The following is a 12,603-nucleotide window of genomic DNA, read 5'->3' as shown; positions in this document are numbered from 1 at the left end:
TAATAATAATAATAATAATAATAATAATAATAACAACAGGAAAATCAGCTGTGCACTGTGCATGCTGTGTGTTTGCGCTGCGATGTGACCTGGTTCCTTCTTCAGTGGTGCTTCAGCCGGTTTGTGCTGCCCTTAGAGCTCATTAAAGAAACATGGAGCGACGCAGCAGAGAAGAAGCTGAGCTGCGCGAGACGGACGGTTAGAGGACGCACGTGAACCATGATTTTCAGCTTCTTAGATTAAATCCTAAAAAACGAGTTAAAACCTGAATGATCAGTCAGAATCCCCTCTGAGCGCTCGTTCTGATTTAATTTAGAGGTGAAATCACGGAAACATGAGTATTTTTACCTGATGAGTTTCAATTCTTGATTTTTTTTTCCCCCGTTCTCATCGTTCAGGTGAAGTTCTGAACTCTGAGCTCAGGTTACCCGAAAGCTGCTCTGACTGCAGGAGCTGTAATAAATTATGTTAGTTGTGAATTTGTATGATTTCCTGATAACATGAACGTGCAGGTGTTTGTTTGATTAAAGTGGAGCGCACCTGCAGTTGTAGGACGGCGCCATCCAGAGGAAGAAGTCAGTCTTACAGCTGATAATGACATGAAAGACATTTTACACAAACATGATGAAGGAATGAAGAGAGGCTGTTGTGGAGATTACCTGTCACCAGGTGTGTCTTTTACATCTCTATCATGTGGAGTTCCTGTCCTTTCCTTTCCTCGTCACTGATTGGCTCCTGTTTTGCTGTTACGCGAATAAAACCTCAGGTGTGTTGTCAGAGCTGATTCATTAAAGGTGGAGACAAGTGCAGGTGTAGCTTTAAACCATGCTGGGAAAAAGAGAAAACGGAATTGAAGAGCTTTGGGTGGACAGTGGGACAGAAAGCAGCTGACCTTAATCTGGACAAGATCAACATAAGCCAAACAGTACCACTGCCTACAATACCACCATGGATGCTCCCTGATGCAGTAGTAGATTTCACATTGTTAAACAAAAAGAACAAGGAGAGGGGTTTTATTTTAAATTCACATACAGCACAGGAATATATTACTCAGTATTATAGTTATGTCAAAATCTACACAGATGCATCAAAGAATACAGCCAACCAAAGTGGGATAGCATTTATAGTTCCTGAATTTAATATCAAGGTAGGGAAAAGGATCAGTGATGGTTTATCAGTGTACACAGGTGAAATGGTTTCAATATTGTTAGCAGTCCAGTGGATTGAAGAAACAAAACCACTAAGATCTGTGATATGTTCAGACTCGAGCTCTTCACTGGCCAGTCTGCAAGACAGCCACTCAGCATGCAGACCTGACATTCTGATAGAGATCCAGCAAACATTATTCAGAATTGTTATGATGGGGCTTATGGTCACATTCTTATGGGTACCAGCGCATCATGGAGTTAAAGGAAATGAAATGGCAGATAGGACGGCAAAAGAAGCAACAAGGAGACCGATGGTAGATGTGGTTATTAGTGTGAGTAGGACGGAGCTCAAGAGTAGAATACGATACAAAATGAAGGAAAGGTGGCAAAAGCAATGGGAGGAAGAGAGGAAAGGGCGATGGTTTTATAAAATCCAAAGGAAGGTGGGGGAAATGAGAAGTACAGGCCGAAACAGGAGAGAGGAGACGATTATATCTCGACTGAGATTCGGACACGCTGGTTTAAATAGCACATTGTTTTTAATAGGTAAACACTGTACAGGGGAGTGTGACTGCAGTAGGGAACAGGAAACAATAGAACATGTTTTATTGAATTGTCAGAAGTATGACATTGAAAGGAGACAACTGATCAAAAAGCTGGACGATATGGAAGTGAAGTTGGACTTGATTGATTTGTTTCGCACGAACTCTATAAGTGAAAGTTATCAGGTTGTATTTTGGTTTTTAAGGCAGACCCATTTGTTCGAGAGGCTTTGAATATTTTTATTTTTTTTGTCATTTCGGTCCACACTCCACACCAGTTGGTGGCGGTAATGCACCATTTTGCTGTTTGCCAACCGCCAGTAAACCCTATATAGAAGAAGAAGAAGGTGTAGCTTTAGGAGTCCTGCTTCGTCACTCCAGCAGGTGGCGGCACTGCATCTCGATGTTTGCGGTAAACCACCATAGAAGAAGAAGAAGAAGCAGCAGCAGCAGCAGGAGGAGTGTCCGGTGAACGTGTGGCAGGAGCCGGTCACATTAGTGTGGGGTCTAAAAGGTAAACAGGTGAGTCCGCGCCTCGTTTTTACCGGAACTCGCTGAATTCAAGAGGCTAAAGCAGCTCGTGCATTAGCATTATCCCGAGCCGACACTCAGTTAACTTTTGGCTAACCGCGTGCTCCTTAACCTTCAGTCACCAGGAAACCCTGTAACACTGTCCTGACATCAGCTGTGTGTGTGTGTGTGTGTGTGTGGGGGGGGGGGGGTTGAGTGTGTTTATCGTCATTTCTCCTGTGACGTAACGGCGTCGTGACATGGTCAGTAACAGTTGAGGACATAAACTCACCTGAGAGTTACTGAAGGTCTGGGGTCTAGGTAAGGCGGTGTCACGTGGGTTTAACTTCACAAATATCGAAGTTGTATCGAATATTTGGATTTTATTTTTTGTAAGTTTTTAAAACTAAAATAATGTTTTGAGCTTAACGTTTCAGTGTGTTTCTGAAGTCAGACTTCAAATAAAATAAGCGGATCTAAAGTTTAAGAGACACAAGTGAAACATGTTTTATAATCAATAATTTGACAGATTAATGATCAGAATAAATAATATGATAAAATAATCTGGTCTTCCTGTCTTATAGCAGGTGTTGGAGATGTTGGGGCTGTGGTGCATCATGGGTGACCTGCGAGGAGGAGCGGCACTCCTCCGGAGGACGTTTGTGTCTTCGGCGGTGCTGAGTTCGAGGTGGCGGCTAGCACCGCAGGACAGGCTCCCTCAGGCTCGCTTCCTCTCTGGTGATCGGGACTCGTCGCCGTCAGTAGCGGCTAAAATGAAGCTGCGGACTCGGCTGCTGGTTACGCTGTTGTTTGGCGGCGGGTTGCTGGGTGTGTGGTGGTTTGTGCACTCAGAGAAGCAGCAGAAGCTGCGGCAGCAGCGGGTGGAGCAGCTGCGGCAGGTGGCGCTGGGGCAGGGCACCTTCAACCTCATGGACCACACGGGGTGCCGCCGGACGAAGAGGGACTTCCTGGGCAACTGGGTGCTGCTGTACTTTGGCTTCACGCACTGCCCTGACATCTGCCCCGAAGAGCTGGAAAAGCTAAGCACCGTCGTGGCGACTCTGGACCGCGACGCCTCACTGCCGCCGGTGCAGCCCCTTTTTATCACTGTAGACCCAGAGCGGGACAACGAGGCGGCGCTTGCCCGGTACGTTAAAGACTTCCATCCCCGGCTGATCGGGCTGACGGGGACGGTCGAGGAGGTGAAGCACGCAGGGCGGGACTACAGAGTGTACGCCAGCGCCGGGCCCAAAGACGAGGACGGCGACTACATCGTGGACCACACCATCCTCATCTACCTTGTCAGCCCTGACGGCCTCTTTCTCGACTACTACAACAGGATGAAGAGCGCTGAGCAGATTGCCGACAGCGTCCGCAAACACATCAAAAACTATGCCACGCTGTGAGCGCCGGCTATATAGCAACCAATTACAGACTGTTTTCATAATGACCCCACTCACAGCTGGAGGATAAACTGCTTCCTGTCCTAAAACGGGACACTTCTCCATGGTAACACAGAACTGTAAACATGTTTGAAGTGAAAGTTTGTCCATAATAACAATGTGAAAATCCCGAGAGCATGCTCTCACTTCCTATCTCAGCCTGATGGTTTCAGTGTGTGTGTGTGGCCAGGTGTCAGGAGAGGAACACACACAGATTTCCTGTTTAAGGTGTTCCTCTGGTGACACCTGGACAGACTTCCTGTTCCCCAGACAAGTGAAACAATCTGACTGCTTCCATGTGGAGCTGAGATGTTTATCGGGTTAAGTTTACTTCTCTCTTGCTCAGTGTGGATGAAGTGTGTTTACAGCTGGAAGAAGTGCATGCTCGGGCATTTCCTCCAGTCTGTCACATAAATGGCAGTGGGACATGCTCTCTGAGAAAGTGTCAGTTTTCAGAGTTAAAGGTCAGATTGGCCTCAGGGTGTGAGGACCTCGCCGATTCCTGTGAACAGGTCAGCGATAGGGCAGATCTTGTAATGATGCTGGTCACATGGAAGCTGTGATCAGCTGTGATGTTGCTGTGGAAACAAGTTATATTATGGCGGACTTTAATGAAGCGTGAGTGACAGACAGGTTCTCGTCAGAAGGGCGTGCGTTTTTGTTTTTTGGCTTCTTGTTACCATCAGATTTTCCCCACAGACACAGAGAGTGCAGACAGAGTGACAAACATTTTATTACAAAAACTCAATAACATTGATCATCGATTAAACGTTACATGATGATGTCAGAGCGGCTTGTGCTGCATTCAGGCCTTCAGCGTGTCAAATCTGTCCGTTGCTCTGTGCATGCTCAGTAGAGTCAGAGCCATTGTGTCCAAACTTCCCTCCAAACCGGCACAACTGTCGATCTCCACAGTGTAGTCGTTTGCCTGCAGGAAGTAGAGAGTCACGATCAGCAACCAATCAGCTGCAGCCATCCATCGACAGGAAGTGAAGACTCATCAGAACAGACTTTAAACCTTCTGACGGTGTCACTGATCAATAAAGTGATAAGACAGCTGTTCTGTTATTGATCAGCGAGCTCATCAGACTCTCATCTGTCTTTAACCAGCTCAGAGGATTTAAAGAAATAAAAGCACCACTTCTGTCATGGAGGATTTTCAAAATAAAACTTCAGAATAAAACCATCAGACTGATCCAGTTTCCTGTCCTTACCTTTTTCACAGTAAAACCCCTAAACACACACCTTGCTGTTCACTGGAATGAACACAGCTATGCTCGACAGGGGTGGGTTTAAAAAAAAAAATCAATTATCCTATTTAAATTGATTTCAATTTGAATAGTGTATCAATCCATTAATTTCTGAATCGATTTTTAAATATAAATGTATTTTGCCAGAAACACCAGAATCTCAGGTTAAAGCTCACGAAACTATTTCAACCACTGCCAAACAGTTAAAACAGCAAATGAGAGCAGGTAAAAGGCACATATGCGGACATGCTGTCGTTGCTGAAAGCTGACATCTCACAAGTTCTGAAGCTGCAGGTTTCATCACTCTCTGACCAAAATTCATTAAACCAGCAGCAAAAGAAGATCCAAACTATGCTCTGTTTGTAAAACATTGTCATGAATTCCCTCTTTTGCGCCCAGGACAATAAAAATCACACTTCCTGCACAGCTGCCTCTCTGTGTATTCAGAGACCACCTCTGATGAATTCTCACAAGTCTTAGCTTTGTTTTTATACATAGATATAAATATGCATAAATATGTATATGTACTGATAAAATATCAGAATTAAAATATTTCTGAGTCTAAATTGAATCCAATCAGTTATAGAAATCAGTGACGATACCCAGTGCTAATGCTATAGTGGGTCTAAACACAGACTGTATATAAAAGATGGACATGGTGACATCATCTACTTCTGTATAAAGCCTGGCCATTTTGTGTGGTCCCATGGTAAAAGCTCCTGACACTAATTGGACCAAACATGTTGTTTTATTCAGTTCGATGGGATGACCTCATCAGGAAACATTCAGCAACAGAATGTTAAACATCTGCAGCGCTGCGCTCATCCTTGTACCGAACTGTGTGAGTGCAGAGCCGTAACTACGACACCAGATTAACGTATCAATGCTGCAGTTTACTGTTTATGCTTTTTAGAGAATTCATCATCATTTGATGACATCCCTGACTGAAGCAGGTGACGCTTATTGTTTGGGCAAAACTAGTCACAAAACGCGCAAAATGCCTCCTTTGGATTTCAGCGTGCTCAGATCATTAAAGTAAGTGTGGTCTGATGTGTGTGATCTCTGTGCTGTTATTGGTTGATCGTTGATGTCTGTGCAGATGTTTTACCAGCTGCAGGGAGGCCAGCAGGTACTTTGAGGCTTCAAAGTTGTCTAGACCATGAACGAGGGCTGCAAACGTTCTGCGGCATCCAACGCCGCTCAGCGCTCTCACGATGCGGTCTCCGTAATCATGGATGTCAAATGCTGGGCGTTGCTCCTGGAAAATGGAGAGGCTAGGTTTAGAGTCAGAAGGGGTTTGAGTCAGAAGTTGGGTTAATTTACTGGACAGGGCTCAGCAGGTTTTACCTGCAGTGCCAACTCAGGACGGATCTTCTCCTCCCAGTCTTTGACCCTCCGAGACAGCGCTGTCTCCTGAGTGTAACCACGACTGTTTACCACTAGCTGCTCCTAAATCCCACACACAAAGGGTTAATCAACTTCCTGCTATTCAAAATAAAAGCTTCACCTTCTTCATGACGGATTTATAAGTAGTTTGATTTTTCTGATCATGGGTAGCTTCTAGCAGTAGGAACAAACCTTACAGGCTCCAAGTATGATTGATCAGAATGTACTGAACATTACTGAAGATAATAATATTGATCACTGACCACTCGCAGCTTCACCAGATCCTCGTAACTCAGTTCATCTCGGTGAGCTTCTGCGGACACAAACAGCATCAGATCATTACACACGTTGCACTGTGCCTGTGTCGATACTGAACTGATCGATCAGCTTCAGTCTGAATCTGAAGCATTTTACCAGGTAAAATGTGCTCCGGTCCACCCAGAAACTCGGCTGGGACGTCATCGGGAAAGGCGTCGTGCTCGTTGTCCGAGGCGTCATCATCCCCACCTTCAGACAGACATGTCAGGCTTTAACGCAAACACACTCAAACAGCTTTTATGACCCTGAACTCAGACCAGCACTAAGACTGTTACCCAGCAGGTCCTGTCTCAAGTCTTCCACAGGCTCCTCCCCCAGTTGACCAGGCCCCACCCCCTCTGGCTGTAGGAAGGTCCTCTTCAGCTCCTCGTCAGACATCATCACGCCCTGAGTGACATAACAAATGTGATAGTAATGAGTCATAATCTGACGATAACACAGTTTGACCCTGGTAAAACGACCTGAACCGCAGCTGATGTCACTGCTGACATCACTGTGATGTCAGCATGGATGATGATGTGTGCGTCTTACGGCTCTTCTGTTGATCCTCTTCTGATTTTTGAGTTTGTCTTTGATCGTGCTCAGGTAGATGTAGTTGAAGTCTGAAAAACAGGAAGTCTCAGGATCATTTAACAGGAAGTATAAATTCAACTCTTTGGATTAAAAGTCTTTTTCTGGACACAGAAAAGTTTTCAGCCTATTGTTACCTGTAAATGTGGGTCCATTTTTCAACTTGTGCTCTGGAGGGTCAACTGAAACAAACAAACACAAAAAGGAAGTGACATGTTCACAGATAATGGGTCCACAGGAAGAACATGAGTGCTCCAAGCAGTTTGTTCTTACAGGTTCCTCTGAACCAGCTCCTGAAGTCCCGAAGGAAAGCGGCTCGTTTCCTTTTCCTCTTCCCGCAGTCGTCCAGCCCGTCGGGAACTCTGTAGCACTTCCCTGCAGAAGACACAAAACTCTGTAAGCGCCAGCAGACTGAATACTGAAACACGCCACGCAGTCCCCATGGTTACCTGGTTTCAGCGGTTTGTCCTCCTCAAGCATGGCATATGGGTCATGGAACGCCCAAACATTCACCTGAAGGAAAAAAAAAAAAAGACGTTTCATAATGAAGTTGTAGTAAAAAGGTAAAATTTAATGAATCTAGTTAAAAAACAAAATGAGGAACAGAGCTTTATGAAAACTCATTTTTTCAAAATAAAAGTACTGTTGTGCTTTAAGTGTGTGAGATTTTTGACTAGAGGAAAATAAACGCTCCTGTGGCGAACACTGATCTGCAATCTGGGGGATTAAAGCAGATTAACATACAGCAGGAGGAATCGGCTCCTCTCTCCTCGGTTTGTTGGCTTCCAGCTGTTGCCTCTCTCGGATCATTCGACCATCACTCGGAGCCTGAAACACACCAACGACACCGAAGTTACACAAGGAGAAGAAGAAGAGGTGGTGGCTGAAACTGTTCTGTGATTCTAACAGGTGAAATCTCCTCCACCTGCAATCGGTCCACATGCTCCTCCTCCTGCTCCATGTTGTCCAACTCTAAGGGGAGGAAATCGTCTGCTGCATCGCCTCCACCCTCCACAGCATCAGCTCTGCCCATTTCAACATCCACTGGAACCACAGCATCTGAGCCATGAAGGTCAAAAGTAAAAAAATCAGAAACCAAAGTAGTGAAAGTCAAGAAGAAAAAAAAAAAAAAAAAAAGGGAGAAAAGCAGGAGGAAATGTGTCATGAAGGACTGAACAGGTGAGGTGAGGTGTACCTGGGGGCTGGGTCTCTAGTTGAGCGGAGTCACTGTGAGGCAGGGAAGTGGAAGCAACTGATCTGAATGTGAGCAGGATCATGTCGCCCTCACCTGGGACGAACAGGTTGATCCTGAAGTCCCTCTGACTGCACAGGATCTCACCTTTCACACTGACACACAGGCACAGAACCAGGTGAGACCTCATCATCGGGGAGCGGGGCTTAGCTCTCAATTAGTTGCTGTGCGAGATCACTGACCTGATGAGGGGCAGTTTCTTTTTCTCTTGGGTTTCAGGTGCAATCAGAGACTCCGGAGGAAGAGGCGGCACGTCCACAGTCTGCATAGGTCAGAGGTCACAGGCAGAGGTCAGAGGCCAGAACGAGCTGCAGGTAAACTGACCTCAGAGAATCAAACTCACCGTGTTGGAGTCAGACCTCTCAGATCGGTCCGACACTTCCAGGTCCAACGCAGAAAACTGAAGGACACAAACGATGTTACTCATTTACACCCGAGCACACCTGACTTTGACAGGATAAAGAGTTACAAAAAAGGAGGAAAAATAAAAAGGCAAAAATGACACGATACAGATTTAAAAAGAATTTCTGTGAACATCTGAGGTCAAAGTTTATTTTATTTTTTATGTTTAAAGGTTGAAACTGAAAAATCTAGATCATTAATAATAAATAATTAAAAAATAATTAATGATCACGATAAAGAATGTTTTAAATTTAAGGTTCTAATTTTTTTAATATGATATGGTCAGTGACTGAATGAAGTGGCTACGTTCCCCAGAATGCCCTGTGAGCGTCGTTAGAGAATGGCTGTAACAGTAAAACCTTGACCCTGTGCCTGCTTTCATTCTGAAACTCCTCAGGGCTTGGCTCCAGGTCCCCTGTAACTTGCCGTTTATATTCTTGAGCACAGACGCCACATTTTCACCCAAACAGCTTCACACTCAGTGACCTCAGACGCTTCAGTTCCAGCTGACCCTGACTTCCTGTCTGCTCCAGGACCGGACTGTTTCTACAGCTCGGCTCACTCTGCAGTCTCTGAGGGTTAAAGAAGGCCTTGGCTCTGGAGCAAGCTGGCTAATGACATCAGGCTCACAGAGTCAGGTGCTTCCTTTAAATCCCCTCTGAAAACATGTTTCATAGACTTTCTTTGAAGTCTATAAAAATGTCAGGTATCAGTTTTGAATTTTTAGAACAGAAACATTTTATACTTCTTTTCCTTGGTGCGGTTTATTTTTGAGTCTAACATCCAGCTCTCAAAGCACTTTATCGCCAGTGTGTTTAAATGAATGAAGCATCATGAAAGCTGAAAATCGAATCAGGGACAAAATGTGACTCTGGAAGTTTGCTCTCAGGTAAAGAACCACCTTTAATAAAAGCTGCCTGGTCTTTTTTTTTTTTTACCTCCTCCAAGTTGTCAGCATCATGACTGCTCACTGCTCTGCCGTCACCCTCCTGAGACTCTGTTGCCTGCTTGTTGCGTCTGTCGGGAGAGCACAAAGATAATGTGTGAACCTGCAGCAGGAAATCAAACCAGCATGTGGGCGGAGTCACGCCTACTTCTTGTTCTTGTCGTTGATGTACTCCAGAGTCTGGAACACCAGGCTGTGCAGCAGCTCCACCTGAAACAGACGCAGATGCCGTCACATGACTCCATCACAGACTGGGCGAGGTCATGTGACTTGTGTGTGGCTCACCTTCTTGCTGTAGATGCAGGCGGAGCCCTGGATGAGCAGCGCAGCCTCTGCGAAGTTCAGCCTGGTTTTCCCACCATCGAAGGTGATACACATGTCATCCAGCTGCAGACACACAGACAGATGTTACTGGGCGGAGCTCAGCTTCACTCCATTAGGCTGTGACTGACTGAAATACCACCTGGATCCTCGTTTGTGTCTCTGTGGATCACCTGAAGCTGCCGGACCAGCCCTTTGTGAATGATCTCAACAATAAACTGACCCAGAGCAATTTGTCTGAAAGGCGGTTGTTACCTTCTAATTACAGCTCTGTCTTCTTCTGTCTGCATTAGAAGTACTGCAGAGCTTACTGCTAAAACTGACACCCTCTCCGTGCTGCTTTTACTCTTTACAAAGACACCCAGGGAGCCAGACTGACCCTGTAGGTGAGCCTGTTCTGGGGCACGGACCACATGTTTGATGCAGAAGAATATTGCTGTCTCGTGTCAGTTTGTATGGAGAACGAAAGCTATCAAAGTAAGAGCCTCTGTGGTATAAATAAATTACCTCATCTAAGTAGTCGTTTAGCTCTGACGCCAGGTCGATCTCCCAGTTCTTTGTGAGCTCTCGGATCGGCTGGAGCAGGTGAGCATATCGGCTCTCTGCGGACTCCATCTCACCTGAAACAGGTAGAACCAGAACAGGCTGTGAATCCTGCGGGGTCTCAAACATCACTCCGTCTTTAAGCAGCTCGTTTCTCTGCAATGCTCTGAGTTGCAGATGGAACGCTTTCTCATTTAAAACTCAAGCAAAGATTACTTTCATTCAGCCCAAATTTGATATAATAGTAGATTCATAAAAGCCTGTAATGTTGATCAGAGCGCACAGCTACAGCTGGACTGTATCGATTTAAGTATCGATTATCAGTTTTCATGGTGAACTCTTTGCATTCACCTGTCCTCAAAATCAAACAAAACTGCGTTATCGCTGCTGTGAATTATATTAAATAGCGTGATAATTGCTACGAGCTAAAGCGGCAAATACTAAGATCAGCGAGAACGAAATCAAACCAAAGTACCTTCAAAAATGTGATTATTTTAATCGCTGTAGCTAAACCTGTGATTAAAAGATAAACTTAACAAATTAACTTATTCTCAATCTAACGCCGAATATACCGGGACATTCCACTGTTTAGTAAACCGTGTTAATTAATCCTCTGTGAGGTCGATGTTTACATCAATCCGAATGAAACTCAGAAATGTCAGATTTATCAACGCAATGTGGCGGAGCGTCTAAGCGACTGCAGCTGTCAAAGCTTGAACACTTGGCTCATTTAACTGCTCAGCTTGGTCATTTTTTAATAAGAGAAATACCTGAGAATAAGCAGGTGTCGCTAACATGAAGCAGCGACGGTGTTTAAGGAGTAAAATCAGAGAGAAACTTACCGAAAAACCTGAGCCCAGCTACACCGGGGCTAACTGTTTGTAGCCGTTAGCACAACACTCAAAGTACCCGCGTTAAATTTCTTCTTCGCTGCTCTGGTCTGTGTAGCAGCTCCGCGTGCTGCCCCCTGGCGCTGCCATGGTGTGATACAGGCTGCCGGCCGCTAGATGGCAGCGTTGCAGTTTAAAGCAATGACTGTAGAAAACTTCTACAGTCATTGGTTTAAAGAAACTGGGCGCCCTGCTGCCTGCACCTTGGGATCCGTTTATAACAAATACAGATGATTTGACATGCGCAAAACAGCGCAAGATCAAAGCCAAGTCAAATAGTGAGAATTTGGACTCCATATTTCATATTTATATCTGCAAATATCAGGCTAAAGCCATATTCATTCATTGGACTTATTTTGTAATATCACAGAATATTTAAAGCCCCTGTTTTATTTTTGTTTATACACGATAACAAGTTAAATAAAACCCTGTGCTACACGACTGGTGTAGGGGTAAAGGTTAAAGAATCCTAAGCAACAAAACAACAACAAAAACCAAAATAGTTAATGAATGAAGTAATCAGTAAAAAATGATCACAAGCTGTTTGGATAATCTTTTAGAAAAAATAAAACCATGAAGTGAGAAGTCATAATACTGTCGTGAATGTGTGCACTCTTCCTCATCTCACTCTTCTGGTGCTCAGTGCGAACACCATGGTCGTGTCCAAATTCCTGGACTGCATCCTCCTGAGGACGCATTTGTAGGCCGATTACGTCACAGCGACGCCACGAAGGCTGTCTGCATTCAGACTCCTCTGAATGCAGCCGACAAATGCGTCCTCCTTTTCCCCGAATTTGAAGGATGGGTCGGGTGTATCCTTTGTGGCCCACCATATCCCAGAATTCATAGTGCGCCCCAGCCAATTCCAGTTTTAAACAATGGCGGCCACTACTAATTTTTTCATATTACTCTTATTACTCTTTCTGGGTCACAAAATAAACTTTTAACATATTTTCAGGCTGTGTAAACTTCAAATATCTGCTCGGTTAATCAAGATATCACATATTTGCAAAAGTGCTCTGACGTTTTCAGAGACGTCTGTTACCCACCCACTCGATAGCTAGCCGGGAGCTCGAGGGTCAC

General features: G+C 44.9%; 2 protein-coding genes across 6 annotated transcripts; one reads left to right on the top strand and one right to left on the bottom strand.

The window, feature by feature from the left end:
- The first annotated feature begins 2,120 nt into the window (after positions 1-2,120).
- Positions 2,121-3,606, top strand: LOC134615739 (protein SCO2 homolog, mitochondrial). 4 transcript variants are annotated; one of them, XM_063460355.1, is made up of 2 exons: positions 2,121-2,204; positions 2,785-3,606. In XM_063460355.1, the coding sequence occupies exon 2, from the start codon at positions 2,797-2,799 to the stop codon at positions 3,604-3,606; it is 810 nt and encodes a 269-aa protein (XP_063316425.1). In that variant the 5' UTR covers positions 2,121-2,204; positions 2,785-2,796. The 4 variants fall into 4 exon arrangements, with proteins under 4 accessions (XP_063316425.1, XP_063316424.1, XP_063316427.1 ...); XM_063460354.1 differs by having other exon boundaries at positions 2,125-2,212; XM_063460357.1 differs by having other exon boundaries at positions 2,135-2,204; positions 2,788-3,606.
- An 838-nt stretch (positions 3,607-4,444) lies between these two features.
- On the bottom strand, positions 4,445-11,555 carry ncaph2 (non-SMC condensin II complex, subunit H2). 2 transcript variants are annotated; one of them, XM_063460352.1, is made up of 20 exons: positions 11,473-11,555; positions 10,595-10,707; positions 10,052-10,153; positions 9,915-9,976; positions 9,759-9,837; positions 8,762-8,818; positions 8,601-8,680; positions 8,362-8,513; positions 8,092-8,225; positions 7,911-7,994; positions 7,616-7,679; positions 7,440-7,541; positions 7,304-7,348; positions 7,128-7,198; positions 6,872-6,983; positions 6,693-6,785; positions 6,542-6,591; positions 6,240-6,341; positions 6,001-6,150; positions 4,445-4,570 (listed from the first exon to the last, which is right to left on the bottom strand). In XM_063460352.1, the coding sequence occupies exons 2-20, from the start codon at positions 10,700-10,702 to the stop codon at positions 4,448-4,450; spliced, it is 1,770 nt and encodes a 589-aa protein (XP_063316422.1). In that variant the 5' UTR covers positions 10,703-10,707; positions 11,473-11,555; the 3' UTR covers positions 4,445-4,447. The 2 variants fall into 2 exon arrangements, with proteins under 2 accessions (XP_063316422.1, XP_063316423.1); XM_063460353.1 differs by having other exon boundaries at positions 6,542-6,588.
- Between the last annotated feature and the right edge of the window lie 1,048 nt (positions 11,556-12,603).

Source organism: Pelmatolapia mariae, linkage group LG17, assembly GCF_036321145.2.
Source record: "Pelmatolapia mariae isolate MD_Pm_ZW linkage group LG17, Pm_UMD_F_2, whole genome shotgun sequence".
Taxonomy (NCBI): Eukaryota; Metazoa; Chordata; class Actinopteri; order Cichliformes; family Cichlidae; genus Pelmatolapia; species Pelmatolapia mariae.
Note: the sequence above shows the minus strand (reverse complement) of the source record. Positions and strands in the feature narration are given on the sequence as shown.

What these genes read in the sequence shown, in the direction of transcription:
- LOC134615739 (XM_063460355.1), top strand. Translation starts at nt 2,797, where the DNA reads ATGTTGGGGCTGTGGTGCATCATGGGTGACCTGCGAGGAGGAGCGGCA.
- ncaph2 (XM_063460352.1), bottom strand. Translation starts at nt 10,702, where the DNA reads ATGGAGTCCGCAGAGAGCCGATATGCTCACCTGCTCCAGCCGATCCGA. An exon ending in GGACAAACCGCTGAAACCAG is followed by an intron (nt 7,542 to 7,615) that starts GTAACCATGGGG and finishes TGTCTTCTGCAG; the next exon opens with GGAAGTGCTACAGAGTTCCC. An exon ending in GAGCTGGTTCAGAGGAACCT is followed by an intron (nt 7,349 to 7,439) that starts GTAAGAACAAAC and finishes TGTTTGTTTCAG; the next exon opens with TTGACCCTCCAGAGCACAAG.